Consider the following 26,554-nt stretch of genomic DNA (forward strand, 5'->3'; position numbering starts at 1 on the left):
CGCGACCAGGCATTTCGCACATCGGCACCTCGGACCCGCGGCTTAGCACATCGCGCGCCGACTCTGTTATCGTAATGCCACGATATCTCGTAACAATACCTATCATACCACCCCTTCATAAAGAGAACCTCATCATGAGCTCTGTTCACTAGGCCACTTGGGCTGGCACAGACACCTGGCTGCAGAAGTGAGGCATGATACAAAAGTACAGACTGGAAAGCACCTACCAGATGCTTTGCTGCCTCTCTATCAGTGGCTCTCCTAACATCCATAGCCATTGTCAATGGAAGATGATTCAGAAGGCTGCTGAGAGCCTTCATTCAGTAACATGGTCGATTCTACCAAAAGAAAACAATGCCTCACTGACTGCACTAGAGGCTGCTATCAATGAGGCAGTCTGCAGATACAACGCTAGAACTACTGTATATTTATGCCCACATAGTTCTGCACCTCACTTGGTTTGAAACCCAGGCACCATGCTCTTTGTAGAGCAGCAGTAAAGAATGCCATACAAACATGAAGAAGGCAGAACGAAGGCTCAGCAGACCAGAGGCCACATGTCCAAGAAGCCCCACATAACAAAAACCATCAAAGAGAACAACTTTGGTGCGTTTTAGAGAACTGAAGAGAAGGTGCAACTTTGAGAGCCGTTTTCTCAAAACTGTTTTTTCGCCTTTCTGCTCAGTTTCTGGAGCTGATTTCTTCGTTACCGTTTAGCCTATTTCGATTCTGTTTTTTTTTTTTTTTTTTTTTTTTTTTTTTTTTTTTGTCACGTTTCTTGGACTACTTTGCAGGTCGAGACAGTCTCGCATTTTTATGTTCACTTTTTATAAATTTATGGCGTGGCTATTCGTTCACCCTGAAAGTGTGCTTGGTGCGAAGGTAACTTGAAAAATGACTATCTAAAAAATTTGCGTTGCGAAAAAAAAAAAGTAAGACTGTCACGACCTTCAGCACGCATTGAGCTATGCAGTCAATACTCAACGAGCCTTCCATCATGTTTTTTAAGCTACCCAGGCCCTCCAGAAAGTTCAAGATAGAAAAATTCTGCTCAATAAAATGTTCTCAAGGTATCACTCTGAAACTTTCATGGAAGTATCAGGGAGACATTCTAAACATTTGTGCCAATTTTCATCAAAATCCATGAAGAAATCAGGAAGTTGATTTTCAAAGCCACGTCCCCCCTTAATGTCTTAGGCTGCGAAATAAGCGTTGTTTTTCTTGACCTCCCCTTGTCCCGAAAATGCACACGTGTGATGTCACGCGACGTCACTTAAAAGCTGTCCACCGCGGCCTCGAGAGGACGCTGGCAATTAAAGAATGTATAACGACACATATGTTAAAGTTACAGAAGGTCTACCTTCTTGTACGTCAAAAGAATGGCACTCGGCAAGTATGAAGGCTAGGAAACCTTTACAAGACATTTCATAATTTGATACTAAAGTTTGTCTAGAAATGTCTCATCGACATTATCGTGACGTCATGACACATAGCAAAATTTGCTGACGCCGTGCAGCAATAAGGCTACGTATGACAACTTTTCTCTATAAAAGAATAATAGACACGAGTGCTGCGCGCGGCCGCCGCGGCGATCGCAGGACCGGAGCGAGCCAGGCATCATGACGTCATAAGCCGGTGACGTCATGTCAGTCGTGAGCCAGGATGTAAGCGAGTGACGTCATGTAGTCATGAGCCAGCGCATCGAGACGACATGACGCATCTACCTTTTGGGCCCCAAAATCTAAACTGAGTCCCAGAAACAAAGTAAAATACTTAGGACGCTCTGACGCCTGTCAGTGTTTTTTTTTTTTTTTTTTTTTTTTTTTATGTTTAGAGAGTCCGGACCCTCACTTAGCAAAAAAAAAGTGATGAGTCGAAAATGTCGTCAGTATACTCTTTTAACTCGCGAGCTTCATCCGTTCTATTTTCTTTCTTTCTTTTTTTTTTTTTCGCCCGCGCAGGACGAGCCAACACGGTACAAGTACAGCGCCTACTACGTCATCGCCTTCCTTGAGAACACAGCCCTCATCGTGCTGTGGTACTTCCGCGCCGACCCGGTGCTCTGGTACCGGCTTCCGCTCCTCATCGGCGTCATCGGCAGCTTCGTCGTCGGCATTTTCTTCATGCTCGTCTACTACCGTTTCTTTCACCCCAACGGGCGACTGCCGCTGTACAACCCGATTGCCCGATGCTGCTGATAGCCACTTTCCCGAGGAGTAAAAAAAAAAGGAAGAAGAAATCTTCAGCACCAAGGCTGAAAGAAATGGAACGTTCTGAGAAAGTACACCGCCTTTTATTGTTTTCCTCCATAGCGACGTCGTGACTGACAAGCCGGTATCATCCTGAGAGACGCAGAACATTTCTACATAAGTCTCGCAATCCGTTTCTGGAGCTAACGCAGTGGTTTCTGGGATGACGGCTGCTGGTCACGTGGCTCGTTCAACGTGCGCTGTTCCAATCGGAAAAGATGACGAGTCACTGGCAGAAAGGAATTTTTCCTGACCTGGGCTTACTAAAAAAGACCCTGCGTCAACGTCCAGAATAATACCCTATATTCACACTAGTTACCCTGCCACCGCGTGTGGCAGGATAACTTCGCCGGCGACTACTATAATATTGAGGCAAGAACGTTCGAATCGCTGGCCAAACAAAACCGAATAGTCAGTAAGCCTGTGCGAGCCTTTGGACGATCGCCTCCGCAATACAGTCGCCTGAGCAAGCCACGAGTAAAAGGAAAACAACCCGACTTCACGGAAGAAAACGAATGGCATCGCATTCCTGCCGTCCATCCGGGCCTCTCCACCGCGACGTGATGGAACATCCGTTCGCGTCCCGAAAGACGAGAAGCCTTCTTTTTCCCCACATCTCGTTTTTCCCGGTGTTGCGCACGAAAAAGAACAACACAAGAACGTTGCGCAGGAGGGATCTCGGACATAAAGGTCAAGACATCCCAGCCAACCCGGCATTAAGACGGGAGGGTTCGCCACAAGACAACTAAGGGGACAGCAAGCGCATCGAATGTAGGCTGGAGCCGGCGAAAAACGACGAGAGCCGAGGCAAGACGAGCCGCTTTCAGAAAAAGAAAGCGCGTGAAGGGAAAAGACGGAGGGGGACAAACGATGTACGTAATAACAAAAAAAAAAAAGGGGGGGGGGGGGGGGGGGACTCGTGTGCATCGGTCCGAAGCATCCAGCGACGAAGGCCGGAGATTGGAGGACAAAGGAGTCGCTACAGACGTCGACCCCTCGGCATCCGTCAAATCGGCCGGCGTCTCCGAGCGCCGGACGTCAAGCAAGACTACGGGAACTGCGGCCAGCGGGAGCTCGGATGACGCCAGCCCCCACCCCATCCGTCACCTTCCACCGGGAAGACGAAACGTTTGAGCCCGGGCCGCCGGCTCTGTGCGAGCCTGCCCTGCCTTCTTCGTTATATCTTTTTTTTTTTTTTCAACATAGAATGTCGCCAACGACTTCAGCAGAAGCGACACGGGAAGCTTCGCTTACCCAACACTGCACAACACGTGTAAAGGAGAAAGGCCGACCGACACGGGTAGATGCGCCCGCTGCGCTGTTTACGACGGCGTCACAGTGCCCCCCGCGATGGCACTGGGAACGTCCAAACCTATTTCGCAATACACACCACTCGCCCAGCTAGGCTGAGATGCGAGAAAGGCGCCTACAGAGCGCCAGACAGTTTTTTTTTTCCTCGTCTATAAGAGGTGACTGACACCGGCATAGAGCAAGGGTTTGGCACCGAAATCGCCGGCGACGTCGACGCTTGGTGATGGCGGGCGCGACACGTGAAGAAACTTATGTGAATGAAACAAAAAAGGAAGAAAAAAGAAACCTACTGAGACAAGTGTTGTGTGCGCGTTCGTGTGTGTTGTGTTCCCGCGTGTGATATCTATCGTGTGCAGAACGAGACAGTGTTTTTTCGTCACTTCGGACGTCGCTTTTTGTCTCTTCTCCTTGTTCTACCGCCCCTCTCAGGCGACAATCATCAAAGTCTTTTTTTTTTTTTGGCCGACCGACACATTCCGCAGACATTACGAAGACTTGCGGCAGACTCCCTCCCCAAGTAATGTTGCAAAAAGGGGGCTCTTGCGTCCCAAACGAACACAGTTCTCAACTTTTCGCTAGCCGGGGTCACGTAAGGGCCTTCCGGTTACAGCAACTCCCATGGCAACACGTGTCACCCACACGTCCCGCTTGGAGATTACCAAACAGTCGTTGTGCGACCGCATCTCCAGGTGCATCCGCAAACTACGACCGTAAAACAAGAAGCTTCGCAGAAGTTTATTAACAAGTCAGACAATTGTGCAATATGTGCCCTAATGTTCCCGCAACACCGCTGTAGAGCTCAAATGAATTTACCTTTGAAAGCTAATTCTGCCTGTAAAATGACACCCGTGAAAAAGTGCTGAAAAATGCGTGTTGACATGTTAACCATCACTAGTGCTGTGGACGGTGACCAACGCTGTGTACCAGTGTTGCCCCCATACCCTGACGAAGATGCCAATCACAATAATTCATGCGGAAGAACCCGAAGTACTGCGCCAGTGGTGAATCTTCTGTTACACGTAGCGAGGAGCAGTGAACCAGACATTCTCAATAGCAATGTCAGATTGTGTCACAGATAGTGTGGTCTTGCCCAGCAGGCATGTGTATTTTTCATGTGCCTCTGCTACAGGCAGCTTGAGAAACATTTTTGCCAATTCTCGAGCAAACCTTTCAGGGATCCTGAACGTAGCTAAGGCATAGTGGTGGCGATCACAATGGTGTTTGAATTTGCTTTCACTTGTCCTAGGTACATCAGCCCATTTACACACTTCGTTAGGATCGCAAAGTCATATAAGACCCAGCTGCTGTCGTGGGCAAAATGGCAGTTTCAGTGTACAAGCGAGCATGTTTACAGCTAAACTGCCAAGGAGGAGATCAACAATATTCTTGGCGTAGCAGAGTTTAATTTGCTTTCACTCATTGTAGTTACATCAGCCCATTTGCATGCTTCGTTAGGATTGCAGAGTTACGTAAAATCCAACTGCTGTCATGGGAGGAACAAAGTGGTGGTCGCAGTGTACAAGTGAGCATGTTTGCAGCTAAACTGCCAAGGAGCAAATGAACAATATTGTAGGTCTAGCAGAGTTTAGTTTGATTTCACTCACCCTAGGTGCATCAGCCTATTTCCACGCTTCGTTAGGATTGTAGGGTTACAGAAATCCAGCTTATGTCATGAAAGGAACAAATCAGTGGTCGCAGTGTACAAGTGAGCACGTTTGCAGCTGAACTGCCAAGGAAGAAACCAACGTTTTTCTAGGCCACAGGAATCTCTAAAGAAATCTTAGCGTTTATGAAAGCAATGAAGCTCTGGCACAGCCTTTAGAGGGCACTCCTACGTTCCGGGCAGGGGCACCTTGAGTGACCTTGAGTGATCATGGGTCAAAAAGGTGAAGTATAAATGCATAACATGGCAGTCAGACTGCATCCTGAAGCTTTATTTCAGCAAGCACTTTACGTGTGGTAGTGTCTGCTGAACTCACGAGCTATCAATCAGCACAACAAAAAGTGAGTCACTGACGAAGTCAAAACAAAAACCTCCTGATGTTCTTTGTTCCATACAGCACCTTTTCACAGTGCTTCTGAGGTTTATACAAAACGAGGGTTCCCTATGGAAACCAGAACATCAGAAGTCCTAAACAAGGGAAACTAGACTGCTTACCTTACACTGTTGTATTGCCCCCCCCCCCCCCCCCCACCCTTGTGTAATGCCTTCGGGCCTTCAAGGTAATAATAAATGAAATGGTTCTCTATGGAACACGAAATGAAAGATGTTTGTTTCGACTTCAGTCTGTGGCCCAATCTTCCAGTCATGCCCTTACTTAGATAACCAGATTGTTTTCCATCAAACACTTAATTATTGATCAGCACCTGACAACAGCCAAGAAGTGACGGTTGAATTTTTTTCACACAGACAAGCCATAAGCCATTCACAAGTGCACAAGCGAGTCAACTGCGAGAAAACAGTCCCCGGTGCAAACTGGTATCAGGATAAGGCCCCCCAGTTACAGCGAGCACTGCAACATTGGGTGCAAAGCCAAGGCAGGCTTGATTTGCATGAGGTATTGGAAATGAATAAATGAAAATTTGCTGTGTGCTGTACACTAGCTGTCCCATTCTGTTAAGATACTGCTAGTGTGCACCACAAAGTTTAGCACTCTTGTGCCATGCCAACATTTCTAAAGGTGCACATCAATTCATATAGGCATGTCGATGTGCTAGCAAGGCTAGTTGCAGTACTCTGTAATACGGTAAGCAAAGATATTTTTCATATTAGCGAAGCTAAACGTGTACAGGTATTCCTTGTGCATGAATAACAAAAGCTCGACAGGAGCCAGTTTCTGCACAATTAATAAACATGTGAGCAGCGCTACATAGATGGGACGGTTAAAGTGTACATTACATCAAACGCAACAAGAAAAGCTGACCCAATGTTGCCATTTATGGGTGTTGCAAGTATTCGTTTCTTATTGAAGTTTTTGTAGCAACTACAGACTTACTGCGAGTGCTAATTTTGGCCAGTTGATATATACTCACGCTTTACAACAGTGGTAAAAATCACACAACAGGACAAGAGGAGACAGCACAAACAAGTGCTGACCAGCAGCTGTAATCAGCTGTAATGTTTATTTGTAGTGGAAGGCTACGTAAATGCAGGCATCACCAAGTGCAAGAGAACACGTTTTACAAACCACACTCTGGCAACTCTTAAGTGTCATATTTTATGCTAGTTAGTGCTCATGTATGTCATCTTTTGTCCTTTTGTAAAGCACTGCTTGTTTGCGTAAATATACATAATAACTAGAGGTAAAGTTAATCATGTTCAAGAACTCTTCACGAGGACAATTGCGATCCTTTAAATTAAAAAGAAATGCAAGCAATATATTATTGCTTCATAATACTTTAACATGACCACCTCAGCTAGATTTTAGTGCCCCAGGAATGTTGTGACAATTCGTGTAGTGGACATACACAACTGGCTGTACATATGACAATGGAAATTAATGGTCTTTTGTAACGGTTGCTTCTTCTATAACCATGAGAATGGCAAAGTGTTGGGCCAGTTCAAAGGCAACCTCACAATATTTAACTTCGTGTTATGTCGTGAACCACACAGGGATTTTATACAATCTGGCGGTCTCGCCATCATCATTCAGAGTTCTGCATCAAAAGCACAGCAGTAATGCTTCGTGCAGAGTATGATAATTACGCGCACAGATGAGTTTGCTTATTACCAATGTTCAAGAAACACTTACGAGCTCTTTCAATGCACCTTCAGCGGATGTTACGAAATCAGATGGTTGCAACGCTGAGAATTGAAGCATTCAAAAAAACGGCAACTTTTCATAAAGTTTCAATTTCTGCACAAGGACAGTCCTTTACTGCATCAATTCATGCGCAGTTAAACGCCGACTTCGTAACATATTTGAAGAGACCACAGCTTACAGTCTCGTACAGTCAGCTCTCAAGAGCCTATGCTGCAGTTTGAGTCCCTTTGAAGTCACACTGAACTTCATCGCAAACAGAGCCCCTAAGGCTGCTGTAGACAAGATTTTCATGCTATCTAATCCATTAAACATTAAGCGGAAGAAGTGGAGCTGGGCAGGCCATGTAATGCATAGGGTAGATAACCGGCGGACCATTAGAGTTACAGAATGGATACCAAGAGAAGGGAAGCGCAGTCGAGGATGGCAGAAAACTAGGTGGGGTGATGAAGTTAGGAAACTTGCAGGCGCAAGTTGTAATCAGCTAGCGCAAGACAGGGGTAATTGGAGATCGCAGGGAGAGGCCTGCGTCCTGCAGTGGACATAAATATAGGCTGACGATGACGATGATGAATCCACAGCACGCTGCAACCATGCTCACTCGTGGTGCCTTGCTCAGTTTCCTGCACGATGATTGTAGCGGCCCGCCATGCTTGATAAAGAGGTTTACATTTCTGAACGGCCATTTGGCCAGAAGCCAGCAAATAAAAAGACACATTCATGGGAGCACAAGAGACTTGGGACAACCACCAAAGAACGAATAGAGAACTGAAGTTCGCACATAGAGGGAGAACTGTCCAACGCGAGCGCCAGAGCTGCAACTGCACTCTTAAGTCGAGAAGCGGATGCAACAAGACCTGGAAAAGTTTTTACTTAAGTCTGCGTGCCTGTCTTGTACAGCTCTTATCTTTGCGTCAGCATCCATTCGCTAGTTTGTCCGCAAGAGTGCACCCAACTCCCTCAGCGAGGAAACTGAACTCCATACATGGCGAACCTACATATGAAATGTTTATTCTTCGTGCAGAACACCGATGTCAAAACCTGGCACACATGTCGCCACGTTAGCGAAGCCTTAAACACCACGCGCTGTACAGATCAGTATATTTGGAGATTCAGAAAAACAGGACGCCGAGCAAGTTAGTAAGGATTCATGGCATTGAAAAGGCAGGCGTTCAAAACACAGCGTTTGCGTTGTTCTTTTTCAGTCCTCTTGTGAGCATGTTTTGTATGCTTGCCTTTTCAAAACCACGAATCTGAAAGTTCAACTATCAGAAGTTGTTATCCAAAAGTGTTATGCATTATTTTTGGGTGCAAAAGGAGAGATACGAAAGAAGGACACCCACAAAGCGCCTTAATGTTTGTGTCCTTCTTTTGTACGTCTCTTTTTCTACCCCAAAAAATAATGTTTAGCAGACCCCACCACCTTGCCTAAAAAGTCCTTTTGATACAAAAGTGCTAACACACTCATTTTCTGTTGAAGCCAGAGACAGCTTACTGATGTACTTGCTGTGATGTGTTATTTCATTTCTTTACGATGCTGGTTTGTGCAGCGCATCCCTTTTTATGGGGCAGCTAACATTGTCTAAAGTGGCCTTTCTACTGACCCAGCTGTTCTGCGCAAGCAATAATCACTTCAGTTGCATCCAGTAGTTATCCACTTATCTTTCTTGTACCCATGTGTGCATTTCTTCCTATGGCTTTTGTCTTTGATGAACATGTACAGTGCAGCCCACTGTTAAAGGGAGCATGCCAGTGTGTGGCTCTCACTTCGATGCTCTCACTCCAGGTTCAAGTGTTAGCTGAAGCATGGCGGTGGCAGCAATGTTGGAACAGACTGGTTTAGCCTGGCAATCGAGGCTGGAAATTTATCTGCCTTTACCACCTCTCTTAGAGTAACACAAGCGCAGAAGGTGGAAGATTTCTCTTCAAGCAACAACATGTACTGCACACAATCGTGTGGGAATGTGAAGCTATGTCACGGCTGAAACTATGTCAATGCACTGCGCAGGAGTGTCGAAAAGGTGTCAGCAGCACCAACCAAAAAATGTTGTTTGCTGCAAAAGCTAGGCGCTTCGAAACTCGCCAGAGGGAGTAAGTCACACATTGTCTAGACTTGTGTGTTCCGTTAAACAATGAACCAGGCTGTACATGCTAGTCCAGTGCTTAGCCTTGTCCCGACAGTACCACAATGGCATAACTTGCTGAAATAGTGAAAGAGTTGCTAAGGACTGTTTAACCTTTACAAACACCTTGTTGACCTCTGTGCTTTACTGTCTGGTTCTGTTACTGCTCGTGACTGGCACTATGAACTGCACTAGAGGTGACCGCACATCAGTAAAATAAGACTTTCCACTGCTAACCCTTGCACCCTTTAGAATGAGAATGACTTTCACTACATTAGCCCAAAATTGACATTATTTACTGAAATAGGGTAAATTAACACTCGTAAATATAGTCAAACCTTGCTGTGGCGAAGTTGCATCCAACATCGAAATACCTTCGGTATATCTGGTGGTCAAGCAAGGAATGTTGCTGGAGCCAACATTTCAATAAGTGGACATTTCTTTGTCAGGGCAACTCTCCTTGTCGAAATGTTGGCTTCAGCAACACTCCTTGTTCAACCACTGTTAATCACTACAAGTCTTCATCTTCCTGTGAACTTCTGTCTTGACTGGACTTTGATACAGCTGATATTCATTATAAGCATATGTTTGTTACATGCTGATATCAGCGAGAAACATATTAAATTTCCTTTATTACATCCTATAATCTGTTATATCCATGTTTGTTATAGTAGCTGTAAAGAACTTCTTGATCCTTGAGTTTCCTTAAAGTTTCACAACCAAAAAAATAATTAGGCCTTTTTTTTTATTCCTCCTTGTAAGCACTTCAAGCCCACACTGACAATAATTTATATCCGAGGAAAAAACACAACTCGACACCTGTGGAAAGGTTTTGGAGCCGATGTGTTTATCTGGCCGCAGCAGCAGCTTAGTAATCTATGCTAATCTTGAAGACGAGTCACTCAAAGTGACAAAACAACGCTTACCTTCTAAGATTGATCCATAGCCGTGACAAAAATACGCACTACTGGTGACGCTCCTAGACCTCCGTCGTCTCCCGCTTTTCAGTGACGGAGAAAGTGGCACGTTGCGACAACACATATAACCTTTTGCGGCTACCTGACACGACCTAGTCGAACCTAGTCGAAATAGGCCTAGTCGAACCAGCCGCGGCTAAAGTCTTTTTCGATCTCTCACAATCAATCTTGCTTGAGTGTTTCCGTAAACTTGCTAGGCCTGTAGAGTAGCTTCTGAAACAGCTTACCGTAGAGGGCGCTATTTCCTTACACAGCCTGTGTCAGTGCCGCATCTTAGGAGATTTGCGATCACAAACACACTTTGATACTTCGAGACGTACACTTGAAAAAAACCTTGCCACATAGCTGAGAATTGCCTTGTGTGAGAAATATGCAATTGACGTCAGAACACCTTACACGGATTCACACAGATACCAGATATATATAAAAACAGGAAAAACATTACAAGCGCATGTGTGTGTGTGTGGGTGAACGTTTCATCTTGTCTAGAAGTAGGATACGTGTGCCAAAGGCAGAAAGCGGTAGGTTCTGTAGAGGGACATTTTTTGCACAACCTTGCGTGCTTTGTGACTGGAAAGATGCGAAAAGAAAAAAAAATGAAAAGTTGAAGTGCATTGGTGTGAGTGATGAGGGAACCTTCCTCTGTTTTCATGTGACCCGAACGTAAGGTTTGCGCAGCTCTTGCTTTCTCATTGCATTGAAGAAAGGTTCACTGAAACAATGAATAAAAATGTCATCCTTTCAGACTTGTCTCCCTGTTCGCATCCTCATTTTCACTGACAACCATGACTTGTCAGTTGCCTTTGCAAGTTAGGTTGGCCCCTCTTCAGTTTTTCTCCCACAGCTTTCTTTCTATCTCTCCTTTTTTTTTTTTTGTAGATGTTAGTGGTTGAACATCCTGACCATTGCGTCAGTTTTCCAGTCCTGCTTGTGTGATTGTTAGGGAAGGCTACGACATCAGAACAACTGTTTCGTGGAGAGATGGCAAGCTTTAAACTTGCGAGCACTATACCACTGATTTTAGTGCCGGCATGGCATCTGCCTTTTGACGCTTTAGTGTTGTTCGCAATCCCCACGTGATTTCGGGCACCCATTCACAGCTCTGGCACTACTTGCACCCTTGATTTGCCAGTGTTCTGCGCTAGGTCTCGCACCATCTCTTGTCGTAGCTAAACAACTACAACACCAGCTTCCGCCACAGCATGTGTCACTCGAGAAAGTCGTATACCAGGCGACGCGAGAGTCATACAGGGAAGGCAAACATGGGGAAATGCAAAGTCGAGCGTCCTCACATCTGCCATGAGAAATGTCACAACCTTGTTCAGGAGCGAAAAAAATTCATCGATGGACGCAACTTATCACGAATGTCAAGGTATAGTGGTGGTGCTGTTAGCCTGGTAGTCAGTGCTGGAAACTGCAAGCCGAACAATTGAGTACAGCTGTACAAAGCATAAATCACACTACCATTGTTCCATTAGCTCACAGCTGTGTAAAAATCAAAAGAATATGTGACACCTCCTTTAGAGTATGCAGGGTCCTTCCAAGAACACTATAGATCTTGCATGCAAGTGCGTGAAAATTCTCTCCATTTCATCAAATCGTCATCACTTCCATTCTGCACCGAAACATCAGCAGTACCAGATGTGGAGCTCCGCGTTGCCCACTTCGTTGTGGTCTGTGCAGAAAGCAGAATTAGCTTGCTCCGTCTTGAAAGCCGACAACAGGGTAAGTTAAAAGGCAGCTCAGTGTCTCCAGTTACAAAACACCTTTATTGACAAAGATTTATGCCCGTGTGTTTCATTTATTGACCCGCTTGTTTGTCCGCGTGCAGATTTTAGAGTTCTGTAGCATGACTTTTTCGCACATCATGAAGTAGAACGGAGAAGTGGTTTCCACCATCTCTGCTGTTCTAAGAGCTTACAGTTATATTCAGCTGATTCTCCTCGACGTTGGAGAGTTCCTTGTATTACAGTGGGTACTATAGATTTAAAAGTGCTAGGCACAGGGTATTACTGTGCAAGTTTTACACCTAGTTATAGGCCAATTGCAATGGAATGTTGGGCCACGTATAAGGCCTTGTTTGGAATTGCGTAGATATGTGGCAGCCTTTTGACATACTAGTGGATGCACCAGGAAAAGCTAGCAAAAACAGACCTTTGTGACAATGAAACAGAAAAGAATGAATAAAAATAACACCATTACCACTCGGCGGGACACATAGAGAATTAGTATGGCTTATCGGCATGAACTTCGAGATTGAACAGTGCCCGTGGCATGCTGGAAATCTCGAAGGTAACGTGCTGAAATTTATGTCATATTCGCACACCACCAGGTGGTACTCGACATCTGCTTAGTTGCTATTTAAAGGCTGTTAATAAGAGAATCGGACAATTAGTACCAGCCTTGCAACGTTGCCAAGATTGCTACAACACTACTTATTTATAGCCAATTTAGCCAAAGTGAACTCGCGTTGCAGTTGTCCTATAAGCTTTCATAGCGGGGGTTCAAGATTGCTATTTAATTTTTATCTATGTTCTGTCACGCCTCAAGTCCCAGAAATAACAGAAAGAAAAAAGGTTTGTTGCTCTCTACGCACTGTCATCACCTGACACCATTTGCTCCTGAAGAGTGTCGTCATCAAAAGGCGAGAGTTCGTTTATGACTGCAGTTAGATAGAAGTGCTGCCCAAATTAGTTTAGGCGTGCAACAGGGCAGAGTACCTTGACCCTCTGTAGAATGCCCCTCCAATAGTCACCAATATTGTAAATTAAATGCCATAACATAAAGAGCCTTGAATACAGAAAACAAGAAACTAACCAGAGCATCGACAACTGCCACCAGTCAAGAACCAATACGTAGATGAAAGCGAACCTGTTTGAACTACTGTGTCATTTTGTTCATCGCTGATACCCTGGTTATGATAAAGTTGCATCAGGTAAGTCTGATTTACATAGCAAAAAAAAAAAAAGACACTTATCAAAAAAAGCTAGCAGCCTTTACACTTCAGTTCCCACAGAAGGTCTTAACTGTCAGTTTAAATATGGTCATCTCTGGTGAAGTCAGCACTTTGCTGGCTATGGTAGAAAATGGATTAAAGCAGAGAAAAGCTCTGCTACTAAAATGTGTGCTCACTCTTCAGGAAGCTGCTGCAGCTGGTAGTGACATGACAGTTTCCCACTTAAACCAAAGGTTCAATAAGCCCAGGAAGTGGTCCCCACATCAGGATAGTGCAGGCTTCTGGTATATGCACCACATCGCAGTCCAGGTGTAATAAAACGAAATAATCATGCTATGACAATGCGCAATCACAACAAAAAAAAAATTGAACATTTGACATGCAGAAACAACTGCATTTTACACGTGTACCAGTACCAGGCACTAATGCTTGCTTTTTTCTTAATCTTTTTGTTACAAAATGCTTGTTTAAGGGGACGATCACTAAATCAGTACCACTGAAAACACCTGCTAGTAGTGAAATAGTACTACAACAACCGGAATGAAGAAAAAAAAAAACGCTGCAAAAGTTGAAAACTTTCAACCGAGCTAGGACAAGCAACACAGAAGTTGCAGCATGTAATGCACCAGTAAGCACAGCTTTCGTGCACGCAACAATTTGTATGAACACAAGAACATAGAAACTGCCGAGCAGCAGCACAGGCCAACTTTACAAAGCAAGGTGCAAGGCCAACAGTCATGCAGCATGATAGCCAGAAGATGGCAACTCGGAGTGTGCATGGAGGCCCCAAGACGACATGCACAAACACAATGCCAGGACGCAGTGGATAAACCTTCAGCGCTTCACAAGAACCAACTCTAGGAGAAGCCCTCGGTGACATAGAAGGTCTAAAATCCATAAGTCAAGTCAGACCCATTTCCAGCAGCACTAAATACACATCACCACACAGGGAATGCACAGATGCCAACAAGAAACACAGTGACTGCAAGAAAGAACTTCGACTTCCAATATGCCGGAAACAACTGTCATGGCCTTGATCTCAAAATGCAGGCATGTGCACAAAAAAGGCAGTCAGGCGAGTCTTTCGGAAACGATTCTGGAATCATGCTAGGGCGAGAGAGAAATACACCTGCTTTCTTGACTTGGATCTGCATGGACAATGCCAGTGTCTTTTCTCCTCCAAGGTCAGCCATTGGTAAAGAGAGTAGCAGCACAGTTATACAGTTGAACCACATTATAATGAATTCCCATCCAACACAAAAATGCCTTCGTTATAACCAATATTCGTTATAAGCATATATTCATTACTCGCTGACTTTGGCGAGAAACATTTTATATTTACTTTGTTATATCCAATATTTCGGTATATCCGTGTTTGTTATATATTGCGATTTAGTGTGTTACGAGGACTGAATCAAAGCACAAATTGATACATGCGGACACTGAGCATTGCGGTTCGATGTGCTTTAAGCTCTACACGGCACTGTCTACTTTTAACAGTTGTACGAATTATAGCCCTGTTTCTAAAAATTCTAGCAATCATATAGACCTCGTCAATGAAGATACAAATAAGCAAAACTGAAACTTGACCATTGCTACAGCCTCCTCGTTCGCCGCCACACAGGGTAGACATTATTTAAGAAGTTTGTGTTCCTATATATTTGACCAAGTACATTTTTGTTTGATTGCCAGTGACAACGTTTATGATCCCTACAATGTATTTTTTTCCTGGCCAGGCAATATTTTGACCAACCCTAGACTACATTTGCGGATGGTATGACAACAACCGTATCGTTGAGACGTCAACTTTCCCAGGCTCAACCAATTTTTGACTCCTGTAATGCTTGATTGTGACGTGCCCTGGGATTAAGTTTCTTGCTGGACTGCTCCAGTGTCCATCGAGAAATGAGACGCCAGCTCAGCATGAAGTTGTCCTGCATGTACAGTCGTCTTCACAATGAAAGGGAGCAGCAATTTTTTTTTCTAACGACGATAACTGATGATGCATAGGTTCAAAGCTAGGAACTTCATACATAACAATAAGTTTTCCTACTGAACTTTAGTATAATTGGACAATTTTATAGAGGGCATGTGTGTTTAGCCCCTACGAGCATTTGAAAAAAATTTAGCTGTACCCTTTCACATTCATGACGACTGTACATGCATGGCAAAGGGTGTAGTTCTGCGATTCCTTTGACCAGTAAAAAGTTGTGAGCAGAAGCTTTCAGCTTGAATGCCTGTGAGCTGAAAAAGAAGAAATGGTTATAAATTCTTTTCTACTCACCCAGTGTTGTCAGGGTCGATGCTGGAAAAGATGCCCGACTCCCATATTGGCACAACAGCTCCAGACACAGGCTTGTCAGACATCTCGTCGTCAGCTGCGGCTGTGTCCTTGAACTGTTGAACGCCACGATTCCGCCTAAATTTCAGATTGAGTAAAGGTAATAAGCATGTGTTAGCACCAAAACATACATATGCAAGTGACTACAAAGAGAATCTTTCGCACAGTAGATGACACTCTATAAAAAGGAACAGAAGTCACGAGGCATAATTGTAGCTCATTCTGTGCTTAGTTTTTTTTTTAATGATGCAGTTCAAGAAATGTCACTTTTGTTCTTTCAAAGTTTTCAAAACAGAAAGCATGAAGAACTTCATAAAGCACAAACACAGTTTACTGCGAAAACACAACCAGAACATGTTACATGCACATGGCCTGTATATAAACCATTTATACTTTGGTAATGGCAACAATGTTGACTGAGCTGCTTTGTGTACAATTTCTGCATTATTAAGAGTAAGAATAACATCAAAGCTCGTCCTCCCTAGACACACAGGCGCAACTTTCCTTTTATTCTTTTCCGTGTTCGATGACACCTGTTGCGAACACGTCAAACGCCCTGATGCTGGACTACAACATGACGCAAAAGCGTCACACAAAAATGATTTCCTTCTGAATTCTACCAACGCAGTGTGGTAATACCACCTACAATCAATACGTCAAAAGAATAAAGCGGGCTCTCTATAATTGAAAAGCTAAAGAGCAGATGCAATGATTGTGAATGAGCTTGACTTGTCCAAAATAGTTACCAGTAGGGGTGTTCAAATAGCGAGAGTTTTCAACTGAATCGAACATTTGTGTTTGAAAATTGTGGACTTCTAATGTTGAACCAAACATTGAACACTGTTCTGCTTCTAGGTGTAGGAAAAGAAGCGCCGCTTACTTCAATACACACAATGCTATCTGGCACCCGTCCAACTGGCACACTTGAGCAGGCAAAGCTTAATTCAGCTTTTATTTGCGACCAACGACAATGAGAGCACAACCACTGGGACAATACACAATGAAGCGGGAACCACGGGTGCCGCCATGTTTGACAGTATTTCTCAGCATACATAAACATTACGTGCATTTAACTCACCAAATAATGTACTTTAACATTGTGTATGTAAGCCACAAAAACGCAATAAAGTATTCAGCATGAACAGTGAGGACAACACTATTTTTTTTACTTATATATAACGTGTTTATGTTTGCTTGAGAACACTATTGTAGAACTCTATATTAGTGCATGCATAAACGCAGTAACCTCATCGTATTCAGCCACAATACAATGTTCAAAAAAACTGAAATTGAAATCCTCAAACTGAATACTTTGAACTACAGAAAGTTGAGCAAGTTGGTATGGATCCATTCTGAAAGCAGGTAAGGCGTGCAGACATGGTAAGGCGTGCAGTGAGCCAGCCTTCGGTTAACTTGCATAAAGAAGAAATAAAATGCCTAAACAGTTACCTCTCGCGTAGGCCTGCACATGTGCCTGACTGACAGGTGGCACTGCTATACCTGAGCATGTGCAGTAAGTTTTGCTATCTTCTTTCTTTTCCGCCACAGTGCGCCCTACAGCTAGTAGTCGGCGTTTGTGTTGTCTGGTTCTCGTCTCTTCTGTCCGTGTCTGCACGCCTTACCTTCTTTCACGATGAATACTCTGATTGTTAGGATAGATAATCACAGCACTATTAAAACCACGGCAAGAAAAAATGCAGCTAATGGCAGCAGGAAATTACATTCACAGAAAAGAGTAGTTAAATGCACAAATAATGGGTGAGCTGTGCCCAGGAAAGAATTGTTAACTACAAGTGGGCACGGTACAATTATGAAACTGTGCTGAGCCCCACAGCGACATTACTCTAGCAGTAGCATTAGTAATCAGCGCAACTACCCGATAGATAAAAGTTAATTAACGATAAAAATATGTCCAACCCAGTAAGACGACACTCGAGGAAAAGCTCATAAAGCAGTGAGCAGCGCTGGCGGGCAGCTCTATAATGCTGATCGCACATGCTCGAGGTTAACAGTATCTAATTGCCTATTGAAGTGCTTATTAAAGTGCTTATTGAAGCGCTTATTGAAGTGCTTATTGAAAGAGTCATTTCGCATAAATATCAGTGAACGTGTTTAGTGTATTAGATATAGAGCATACATCACTCTGCTTGTTATAATCGAGTTTCATTGTATTTGAAACTCAGTGGCCCTTTGGAGCTAGCTTGTTAACAATGTTTGCAGTTCTTGTAGTGTAGCTTGGGGAAGTCAAGCAAGCCCGAGCTTCAGCCTCGCCGCTAGTGCCAACACAGCGGCTCGCGTCTTCTCCCTCAATAAAGCCACAAGAATGATCCATCCAGAATGCCAGGTTCCGGGTGGACATTTCTCACAACAATCACCACACGAGCCACAGCGTACATACAACCCACCGGTAGCTGGGGTGGTGACGGTGATGGCCTGGAGAGCCGGTTTGTTTGTTGGCAGCACTGCGGTCGGACGGGCCGAGCTGTTTGGCACAGGGCGTAGGGGAGGGTGGTACAAGCGGCAGAGGAGATGCCAGGGGCGGCGGCGTGACGCTCCGACTGCCGGGAGCTCGGCCGTGTTGGAACATGCCCTGAAGGAACTCCTGAAAGCTGATCTTCCCGTCCTGGTCAGAGTCCAGTGTGTGGAAAAGCTGACCAATCATCTGCAATGAGTTGGTACCAAACGATCACAAGTCTCTCAAAAGGATGGCCGTGCTGCATAGTAACTGTATCAATGTTTCAATTACAGTCGAGCGCCTCTACAACGAAATGACTTCTATAACTAAGGAATAATTCTGTCCCGGTTATGTTGTGAGCTGTGCAGTGCACAACCTTTACAACGAAGTGACCTGTATAACGAATTATTTAGAAGGTCCCAAGTGGTGATGAGCTTATAAGCAAACACACATGGCACGACACAGCAGCCAATACTACGTGCATCACCAAGGAGAAATACCTGCCGTGATTGTCAGAACACGTTGGAAACTTGGATGCGGCTGTTCAGAGGACCAGTTATATGTCAAATCGCATTCCTTAATGAGCATTGCAGTATTCCCTGGCACATAATTGAGTGGCAGGCATTTTTACCTAGCTGCTGAGAGGCTGCCAAGCGTTTCAGCCTTGTTCAATAATTTTTAACCTGCAATAACGTAACTGTAAATGGAAGGTTGCCTTCGGTAGACTTAGATTGGCCAAATCCTCGCAGCATGAAAGGCAATAGTTGAAGCGCAGTTATCTAAAGCATCCATCCATTTTGTATACTCCTGCACAGGTGGCAGCACATGACATCACATGTGTCCCTCAATTCCTCAACAATTTAGGTCCCTTCGATTTGGCTACACTCTATGAACCAGTTCTCAAGAGCGCTGTGCACAGTGCTGAACAGATTCACGACATGCAAGTGCAGTGTGGTATGTGCGTGCTTCCTGGTTTTCGCAACTCGAGGAGAAAGTGCAGCACTAAACGTGCTCTATTACCTGGCTGTGGGTGTTTAGGTCTTTTCGATAAATGAACACAGGGGCAGTTCCAGAAGTATTATAATTTAAGTTTTGCAGTAACCTTAACGTTGTAGTACGATGTGACACACGCTTATCAAGAGTATTTGACTGGTGCACTGAGAGATGAAAAATGTTCTGCGTTGCTGCAATCATCTGGACAACTAAGTCGCACAGCCTTCAGTCTGGTATCGGGAACCAAGTACCTGCTTTGGTATTACTCTGTTTGCTTTGCAGTGTGGTGACTGAGTACTATAGGTAAGTGTGCGAATGTCTGCACTACACAGGGGCAGCAAGTGGTGGCCCTGGGTGTGCCGTTATCGCCAGGAAACGCATCCCAAGAGAATGCAGTCTAAACAAAATTTACTTGGCACACACCCTAAGCCCTTACCAACTTGTCCCGCCAACCATCCCAGCATTGAATTTGTACACCACCTTCTCACGTCAGCTAAAGCCAACCATTGTAACCAAAGCGGGAGACATTTCTATCTGTGCACCATTAGACTCGCGGACAACTTCCTGCGGCAGTGAAGAGAAAGCTACAGGGACGGACCTTCTGTGCATGCATTACTGCGCCAAGTCGCCAAGCAGTTTCGCAGCACTTCCTGCAGTCAGTTTCACATAGCAGATACCGAATAAGCACAGCTTGCTTCTAGCAACAGTTGCACATTTGTCAAAACGCATAGGAGCAAGGCAGGAATATAAAATGAGAATGTAACGCTTAGTAGGTTATCTTGTTTTATTCGTATGCTATAAGTGCTGTAGTAAATGAAATGCTTAAAAGCAAAGCATATCCTCGTCCAGGAATGCTAGTCGGCTACCAGAGCAAGAATACTTGGAGCTACCAGAGCGTGAGACTGTGGGACTATCTTCAAGAGCGCTGTCATGCATTCGCTGCCACACACGCGCTTCACCTTCGTAGCTTTTCCTTCACTGACACAGAAAGTTGTCCACGAGCATAATCAACTAGTGCTCCACCATGCAGTGACCTACAAAGGGCTTGCATGACTCCTGCCCTTACAATGTAGCGAAAGCAGGAAAACTGAGTTCGTGCTGAACTGGCTCCAGCATGAAGTCAAACCGAAGACCACAGTGCATGCTGCAAGTGCTCCACTGTCAAATTAAGCACAAAAGTGTTGCGTTCCCTGAACTAGTTAAGAAAGCGCAGCCGAACTGAAGCAATCTTTTATGCCTCACAGTGAGTTCTCACCTCACCCTGTTCCATTCTTTGAGTATGATTAGGTTTCTAAATCCTACTGTGTAGCTTTTGTCATTTCCGACCGCTATCTATGAACACATATCTAGCTATGAGCCGCCCATGTCATACTCTTTCAGCTGAACCACGACCAAGCAAGAAGATTCTTTTGATGAATGTTTTGCTCAGTTCATTAATGACCCCAGAAACATACAGTCGGCCGTTTGCAACAAACAAAAACACAAATGCACTTTAGATCTCAAGAGTGCTTGATGGTATGGCTGGATGATCCCTTTGAATGCAATTTATCAGGAAGAAATTGTTCCAGTAACATAAATAACTCTGCTACTTAAGGCCAATGTTAGAGGTGTTTGAATAGTGAAATGTCTGAATCGAAATAGATGCGAATATTTGAGAAAAAGAACCTCCGATATATTGAATCGAATACAGGATTATTTTCTCATTTCTAAACAAGATGACACAAAGTTTGCATAGGTTATTTAGTTATTTGATAAATCCATAGAATGCTGTTCGCAACTGGACACAGCTCAACTAACGAGGTTGCAAATTCAAAACTGCTTTCACTTATCTGGAGCGTCATGACAACGACAGTGATGAAGCAAGGGATGCAGATAGCTTTTTTATGTTCGCTTAAGGAGAGAAGTGTCATATACTACAGGCCCTTATATTGTTTTACAGGTATGCAAATGCAGTGAGACTGGCCAAATAATTAATTGCTTTGCTTAAAACGAGACGACAAGTTACTATACCAGGCTGCTTAAAACTGACGATTTTAATGAATGACCACAAATTATTCAGCAGAAGTTACCTGCCCATATGGTCACTCAGAAACTGATGCCTCAGTGTAACAACTGCAGCTCACCTGCAGCACAATCATTCAGAACAGTCACCACTTCTACCGGTCTCTCTCCTTCGAGACTCTGAAGCGTCAAAATCAGTACGCAAACGAATGTTCGAAAATTTCAAATAGTGAATTCTCTAATCGAATGCAAATCGAATATGTATTGGACACAAACATAATACAAATCAAATAGCACCGGCTATTCTATTCATATTCAAAATTTCTAATATTCGCACACCCCTAGCCAGTACAGAATCACATGTTCATGTCTGTTGTTTTTGCGTGCCTCACCACTGCTGTACTGCATTCACCTTGCAACTGTTTCAGATCTCAACCTTAGATCACAGCAGCAGCAGCTAGAACAGCTAGACTTTGCTAGACCAGCGCCCTTTCGGCAGTGACCGACTAAAATTTGATTTTCCAGAGCAGCACAGTAGCTCTGAGAGACGCCAGCAGCTGAAAAGTGAAAGTCTTTTTGTTTCAGTGGTCAGAATCTCTGTATAAGCCAGTCAGCTCCCTCAACTACAGGCTGTGGTGGCATTCTACCAATAGGCACAAGCTCAGGCGTTCAATTCTCAGCTGCAGAGACCATATTCTGATGGGAGTGAAATACAAGAATGTTTGTGCACTGAGCGCTGGGTGGGCACTAAGGAACCCTGCAAGGTCAACAAAATTAATCCGGAGCCCTTCACAAAAAAACTCTCATATACCTGTGCTGCTTTCGGATGTTAAACACCATCAACCATGATTCAGACCTTCATAACACACCTCTTCATCCATCTCCATGCCGATGTGCTCACAGACACCCGCCAACTCGTCCACATGGAGATAGCCATCACTCCCAACGTTGAGCTTCTGCCACGTGGCTCGCAGGTATTCCTCCGGATTCGTCTCCAGAAGCGTGAGGCTAGACTCGGCCGACTCCGAGCCACCGCCCACGGTGAACGACTGTCCAAACATGGGAGACGACGCAATGTCAAAACCGGTCGCAAACAATGCCGGAGGCAGCAAGGGCCCCTCCGATGCGAGTTCCCTCATTCCTTCTGCAGAGTCCTTCGAAAGGCCCGAGGCTGAGCTGAAGTCACCCGAGGAGAACTTTCCCGTGAACTGTCCAGCGTCGTCGAAGCCGCTCTCCGGGTAAGACAGCATGCCCGTCGGCAGAATGGCTGCAGTTGCCTTGGGCATACTTGATGCTGTTTTGGCCTGAGTATCCTGTGGGGAAAAACAGGAATTCAACCTTAGCGTACACAAAAGTGGTTTTCTACAGCCCTAGTTGACATGACACTGAGATGCATAGCTGTTACAATCATTTACCTGAACACACGTCAAGTACACTTGGCAATTTTCTTTGAAAGCTAGAAGCCGGAAAGTTCAATGAGCAGAAGAATTTACCTACAATTCCCTTGGTGCACAAGACTCGGTTTTATGGGGGTGCATAATAAATTAAAAATACCAGTTTACTATTCTCATGTGGCGATAACAAAGCAGAGGAAACGTTTTGTAAAAATCCGCACTTCTGTTAAAAGTAATGCACATTCAGGATGATCGTCTACATCTTTTTATCAGCTTTAATAACGGTGCCAACAGACGCAGTGAGGAAGACCACATGCTTGGAGAAAAAAGCACTGGATGCTTCATTATGACAGCACGTCCACCGAGAAGTACATGCTGATGAGCAAGTCTCAACCAAATGTCGATGGCACTTGTTCCCCAACCTGCGTGCAGAGCAGAACTCAATCTGGCTTTCTTCTTGTTCTTCAATAAAAAATCCCGCTCAAAAAGTTGCTGGCAGGAACCCGGGTTGTCATAATTAAAAGAACAAAAAAATAATACCAGCAGAGCACTTTAATTCAACCTCTGCAGCAACCACATAGATATTTAATTAAAAGCATTCAGACTGCCCCCCAGCAGACCACAGGCACCACTAGCAGGGTGCCACGCAGATAGGACAAGGCAGATATAACTTCAATCTCAAAACTGCATGCAGCACACTGGGAGCTGTCCAAATAGCTATTTTTTTTTTTTTTGCCTCTACAATGAGCAAGGATGTCTTGGAAGTGCAGCTGCATGCAGCATACAATGTGCACTGTGAAGACATGAGCAGGCATGCCAGTTTTGGTTGGCCAACCGTCTGCATTCTACACCTCTTCATGTGTACTGTAAATGGTGGCGCTTTTCCAGTTTCCATACGTAAAACAAGTTAGTGCGAGTCGTTAGCGAGTAACTCGTTTCCATTTTGCACACATAATTTCGCACTGGGCCTACCCTACGGATACACCGCTGCATAAATATTTCTTACACAATGCAAGATATTGCAGCAGTTGGCATTTAAGATGATGAAATTCGGCATTCAAAACATCACAAATAGTGGTAACAGACTGGAATGTTTACACAAATCAACAGAGGAAGAGAGTTCAGAATTACACAGCCAAGGTACTGTCGACACCACGGACATTGACGGAAAAGTTCAAGAGAAAATACACTAATTTTGGCCCCACAATGAAATGAGATGAAATCTGAATTGGCTTGTAGCATCACAGCAAACAGAGCCAATGAAGATGTTGGCACACAATGACCCTAAATTGAACAATGCTGGCCCTTTTCATGGCCCTACGGAGGACAACGTAGGTACTACATTGACATTCCACCAGACAGCATTGGTCCCACATTGGCCCAGCACTTGGCAATGTTGGAATTAGCACATCAGGTCGTCACTAGGAACTGTTAGCATTACATTGGCCCAGCACTGCCGCACATGGGCCACGCATGCACCCCCAATAATGTGACAGCATGACAGCACCGATGACACGAGTGCACCTTAAGCGTCCATATAGTTGCTATCACAAAATGGACAGCATGAGCGTGCGAGGGTGTGAGTATATCATCTATTGCTTTATCAAGCAAGTAATTTGTTAGAAGATATTGCTGGGCAAGTTGGCTGGCCATTGTTGTTGTAGAAGCAGTGCACCTGTATGTACAAACGCTGAAAGAAACACTAAATAAGTGCTTGTGCTTCGCTTTTTCAGTGTGTACACCCGTGAGCAAAAGTCTATGGACCACTGGGTCGCCGAAAAAAAACCAATTTCTTCGTAATTAACACGCATAAACTGAAATTGACGAGTACAGCTGCAAAGTTCGCAATGCCACGTTTGGACTGCAGACCTCAATTTCAAGTTGCTTTCGCAGGCAGTTTAAAAAATCGGCTTTATCGTGCAACCCCTGGTCCATATACTTTTGCTCACGGGTGTACATGTTTCTACATGTTTCTGACATGGTGGTCATGCTCTGTTTGCTTAATCTTTTGTGTTGCTTACTGATATTGTATCCCTATGTATAAATAGCATTTACTCTATAATAAAAGTCAGTTGGAAGTTAGCACTTGTGTTTGTCTCGTGCCTTTTGTTTGTTTCTTTTTTTTTTCTTTTTACTCCGACCTACAGAAGTAGCGAGGGAGCAAGACCTCAAGGAGCATAACGCACGATACTGACGTAGTGGCCACGTCGCGATGAAAGCTCGTCCTCTCTGCATAATCGATTCTGCTGGCATTCTCAAAAAAGTTGTTCTCTCTCTCTCACTTGTGCACTACAAGTCAAGCAACACTGTCCAGCGCCACCATACCACTACAGACAATGGTTAGCTTTACCCTTACACTGGGGTCAGCTTTCGGTGCCCCGTTCCCAGCAGTCTCCGCCATGGTGGGGCCAAGGACCTCGTCAGCACTAAAGTCCTCGTCGGAAGAAATCTCCACGTCGACATCGGCTTGCGAAACAGGTCTCGACCTTCGGCCGTACTTCTTTTCACCCAGGACGTACTTTGGGGACACCTCTCGATCTGCAAAGTCAAAGGGTGATAATGAAAACCTGGGCCTGAACATCAGTGCACATCACTCAACTCTGCTTTTCTGCCTCGGCAGAGCTCCCTGTGTACAGTGTACTAGAGGATGCCATACTGCACTTTCAATGGCAAGGGTCACAAATTCGGGCCATACCACCCCTGAGGAGGAACACTTCGTAAGGGGAGGGGAAAAGGGAGGACCGTTGCTCACAGACGCTGATCAATGCAATAGAAGGGTCCTCTTACTAACCAGTCAGTAACAAGTTCTACAATCTGGGTGGTACGGCAACGCTACCCAAACGCCGACAGAATACAAAAAAAAAATTGGGCAGTAACTGTTGGAGGATGAATGGTCAAAATCAAGTGATACCTTCTTGGTAGACTACTGAGTGCAGATGCTAGGGTTCCACTTATTGGTTAACTCTACTGGTCAATGTGCATTGTTGTGCACATATTGTGCACACAATGCGCACATATTGTGCATTGGTGTCTGGACTGGTACATTAAGTTGCCACCTATGATTACACTCTCTCTGTGATCGGCCTAGTTTACATGGCCAGACACCCGTCCAAGCAAAGAAGTAGGGGGAAGAGCAAAGGAAAGCTTCCCTCTAAAAACAGGACATGCATGTTCATGTTTTCTGTCTTCATCAGTATAGCACTGTGAAACCACCACAAACATTTACCCACTTGCCCAGTTTTCTATTCTAATAAATTTATTGCTAAACAATCTTCATAATTGTTGTAGCTGTTGGTTATTGGTCTCATATCCTACCAGCCACATGCCAATTGCAATTTCCTGTTACTGATAGCCCTGTTCCCCCAGATCATCACTAATGAGCATATTGAGGGACTTTACTCCTTAAAATAGATAGTATATATAACTGCCTCTCATTACAGCAAATGAGGTTCGTGTATGGCCTGCATCACCTCATCCACTAACAAAAACTTTAGAATTTTAGGAAAATGTTTATACAAAACCCTCCCCTATTACCAAACAGCTGAAGCTACTAGCATAGAACCTCTTATTAGGCTTATGCGTAAAAATGCTGAAACACTCAACAGATATACCTCATAAATGCTCTTGAATCTATATTGAACCATGCAATTACATTTATTCGCTTACCACATTGGTAGGCGATCTGCCCGTCTTCATTAAAAGCAGAACCCAACTTACACACTGTTCCTAGTCACCACTATGTCACTAGGTGTCATCAAAGTACCATACAAGTTACATTATAATGTTCCCAAATACACATACCGCATTCTTTCACTGGCACTTGCGCTGCTCTGCACAGGTCATTCAATAAACATTGGTCAGTTAAATACCAGTAATAACAGCTTTTATCTTTTTTTGTCCTTTTTTGTGCCTGTGCAGCTGTGGACAGGAACAGGCTTCATATGACATTACTGCCATTAACACTTTGCCAGGCTTCATAAAAAGCAGCCCATT

The 26,554-nt window shown here is 44.4% G+C and overlaps 1 protein-coding gene across 1 annotated transcript in view; it reads right to left on the reverse strand.

Moving 5' to 3' along the window:
- Positions 1–26,554, reverse strand: part of LOC119457836 (ninein-like protein) — a 486,287-nt gene that overhangs the window by 373,491 nt on the left and 86,242 nt on the right. Inside the window, 4 exon segments of the mRNA XM_049671015.1 lie at positions 15,662–15,796; positions 18,124–18,380; positions 22,037–22,480; positions 24,912–25,099. Of these exon segments, the coding sequence (XP_049526972.1) occupies positions 15,662–15,796; positions 18,124–18,380; positions 22,037–22,480; positions 24,912–25,099 (1,024 nt within the window).

This window comes from Dermacentor silvarum, chromosome 7, assembly GCF_013339745.2.
Source record: "Dermacentor silvarum isolate Dsil-2018 chromosome 7, BIME_Dsil_1.4, whole genome shotgun sequence".
Taxonomy (NCBI): Eukaryota; Metazoa; Arthropoda; class Arachnida; order Ixodida; family Ixodidae; genus Dermacentor; species Dermacentor silvarum.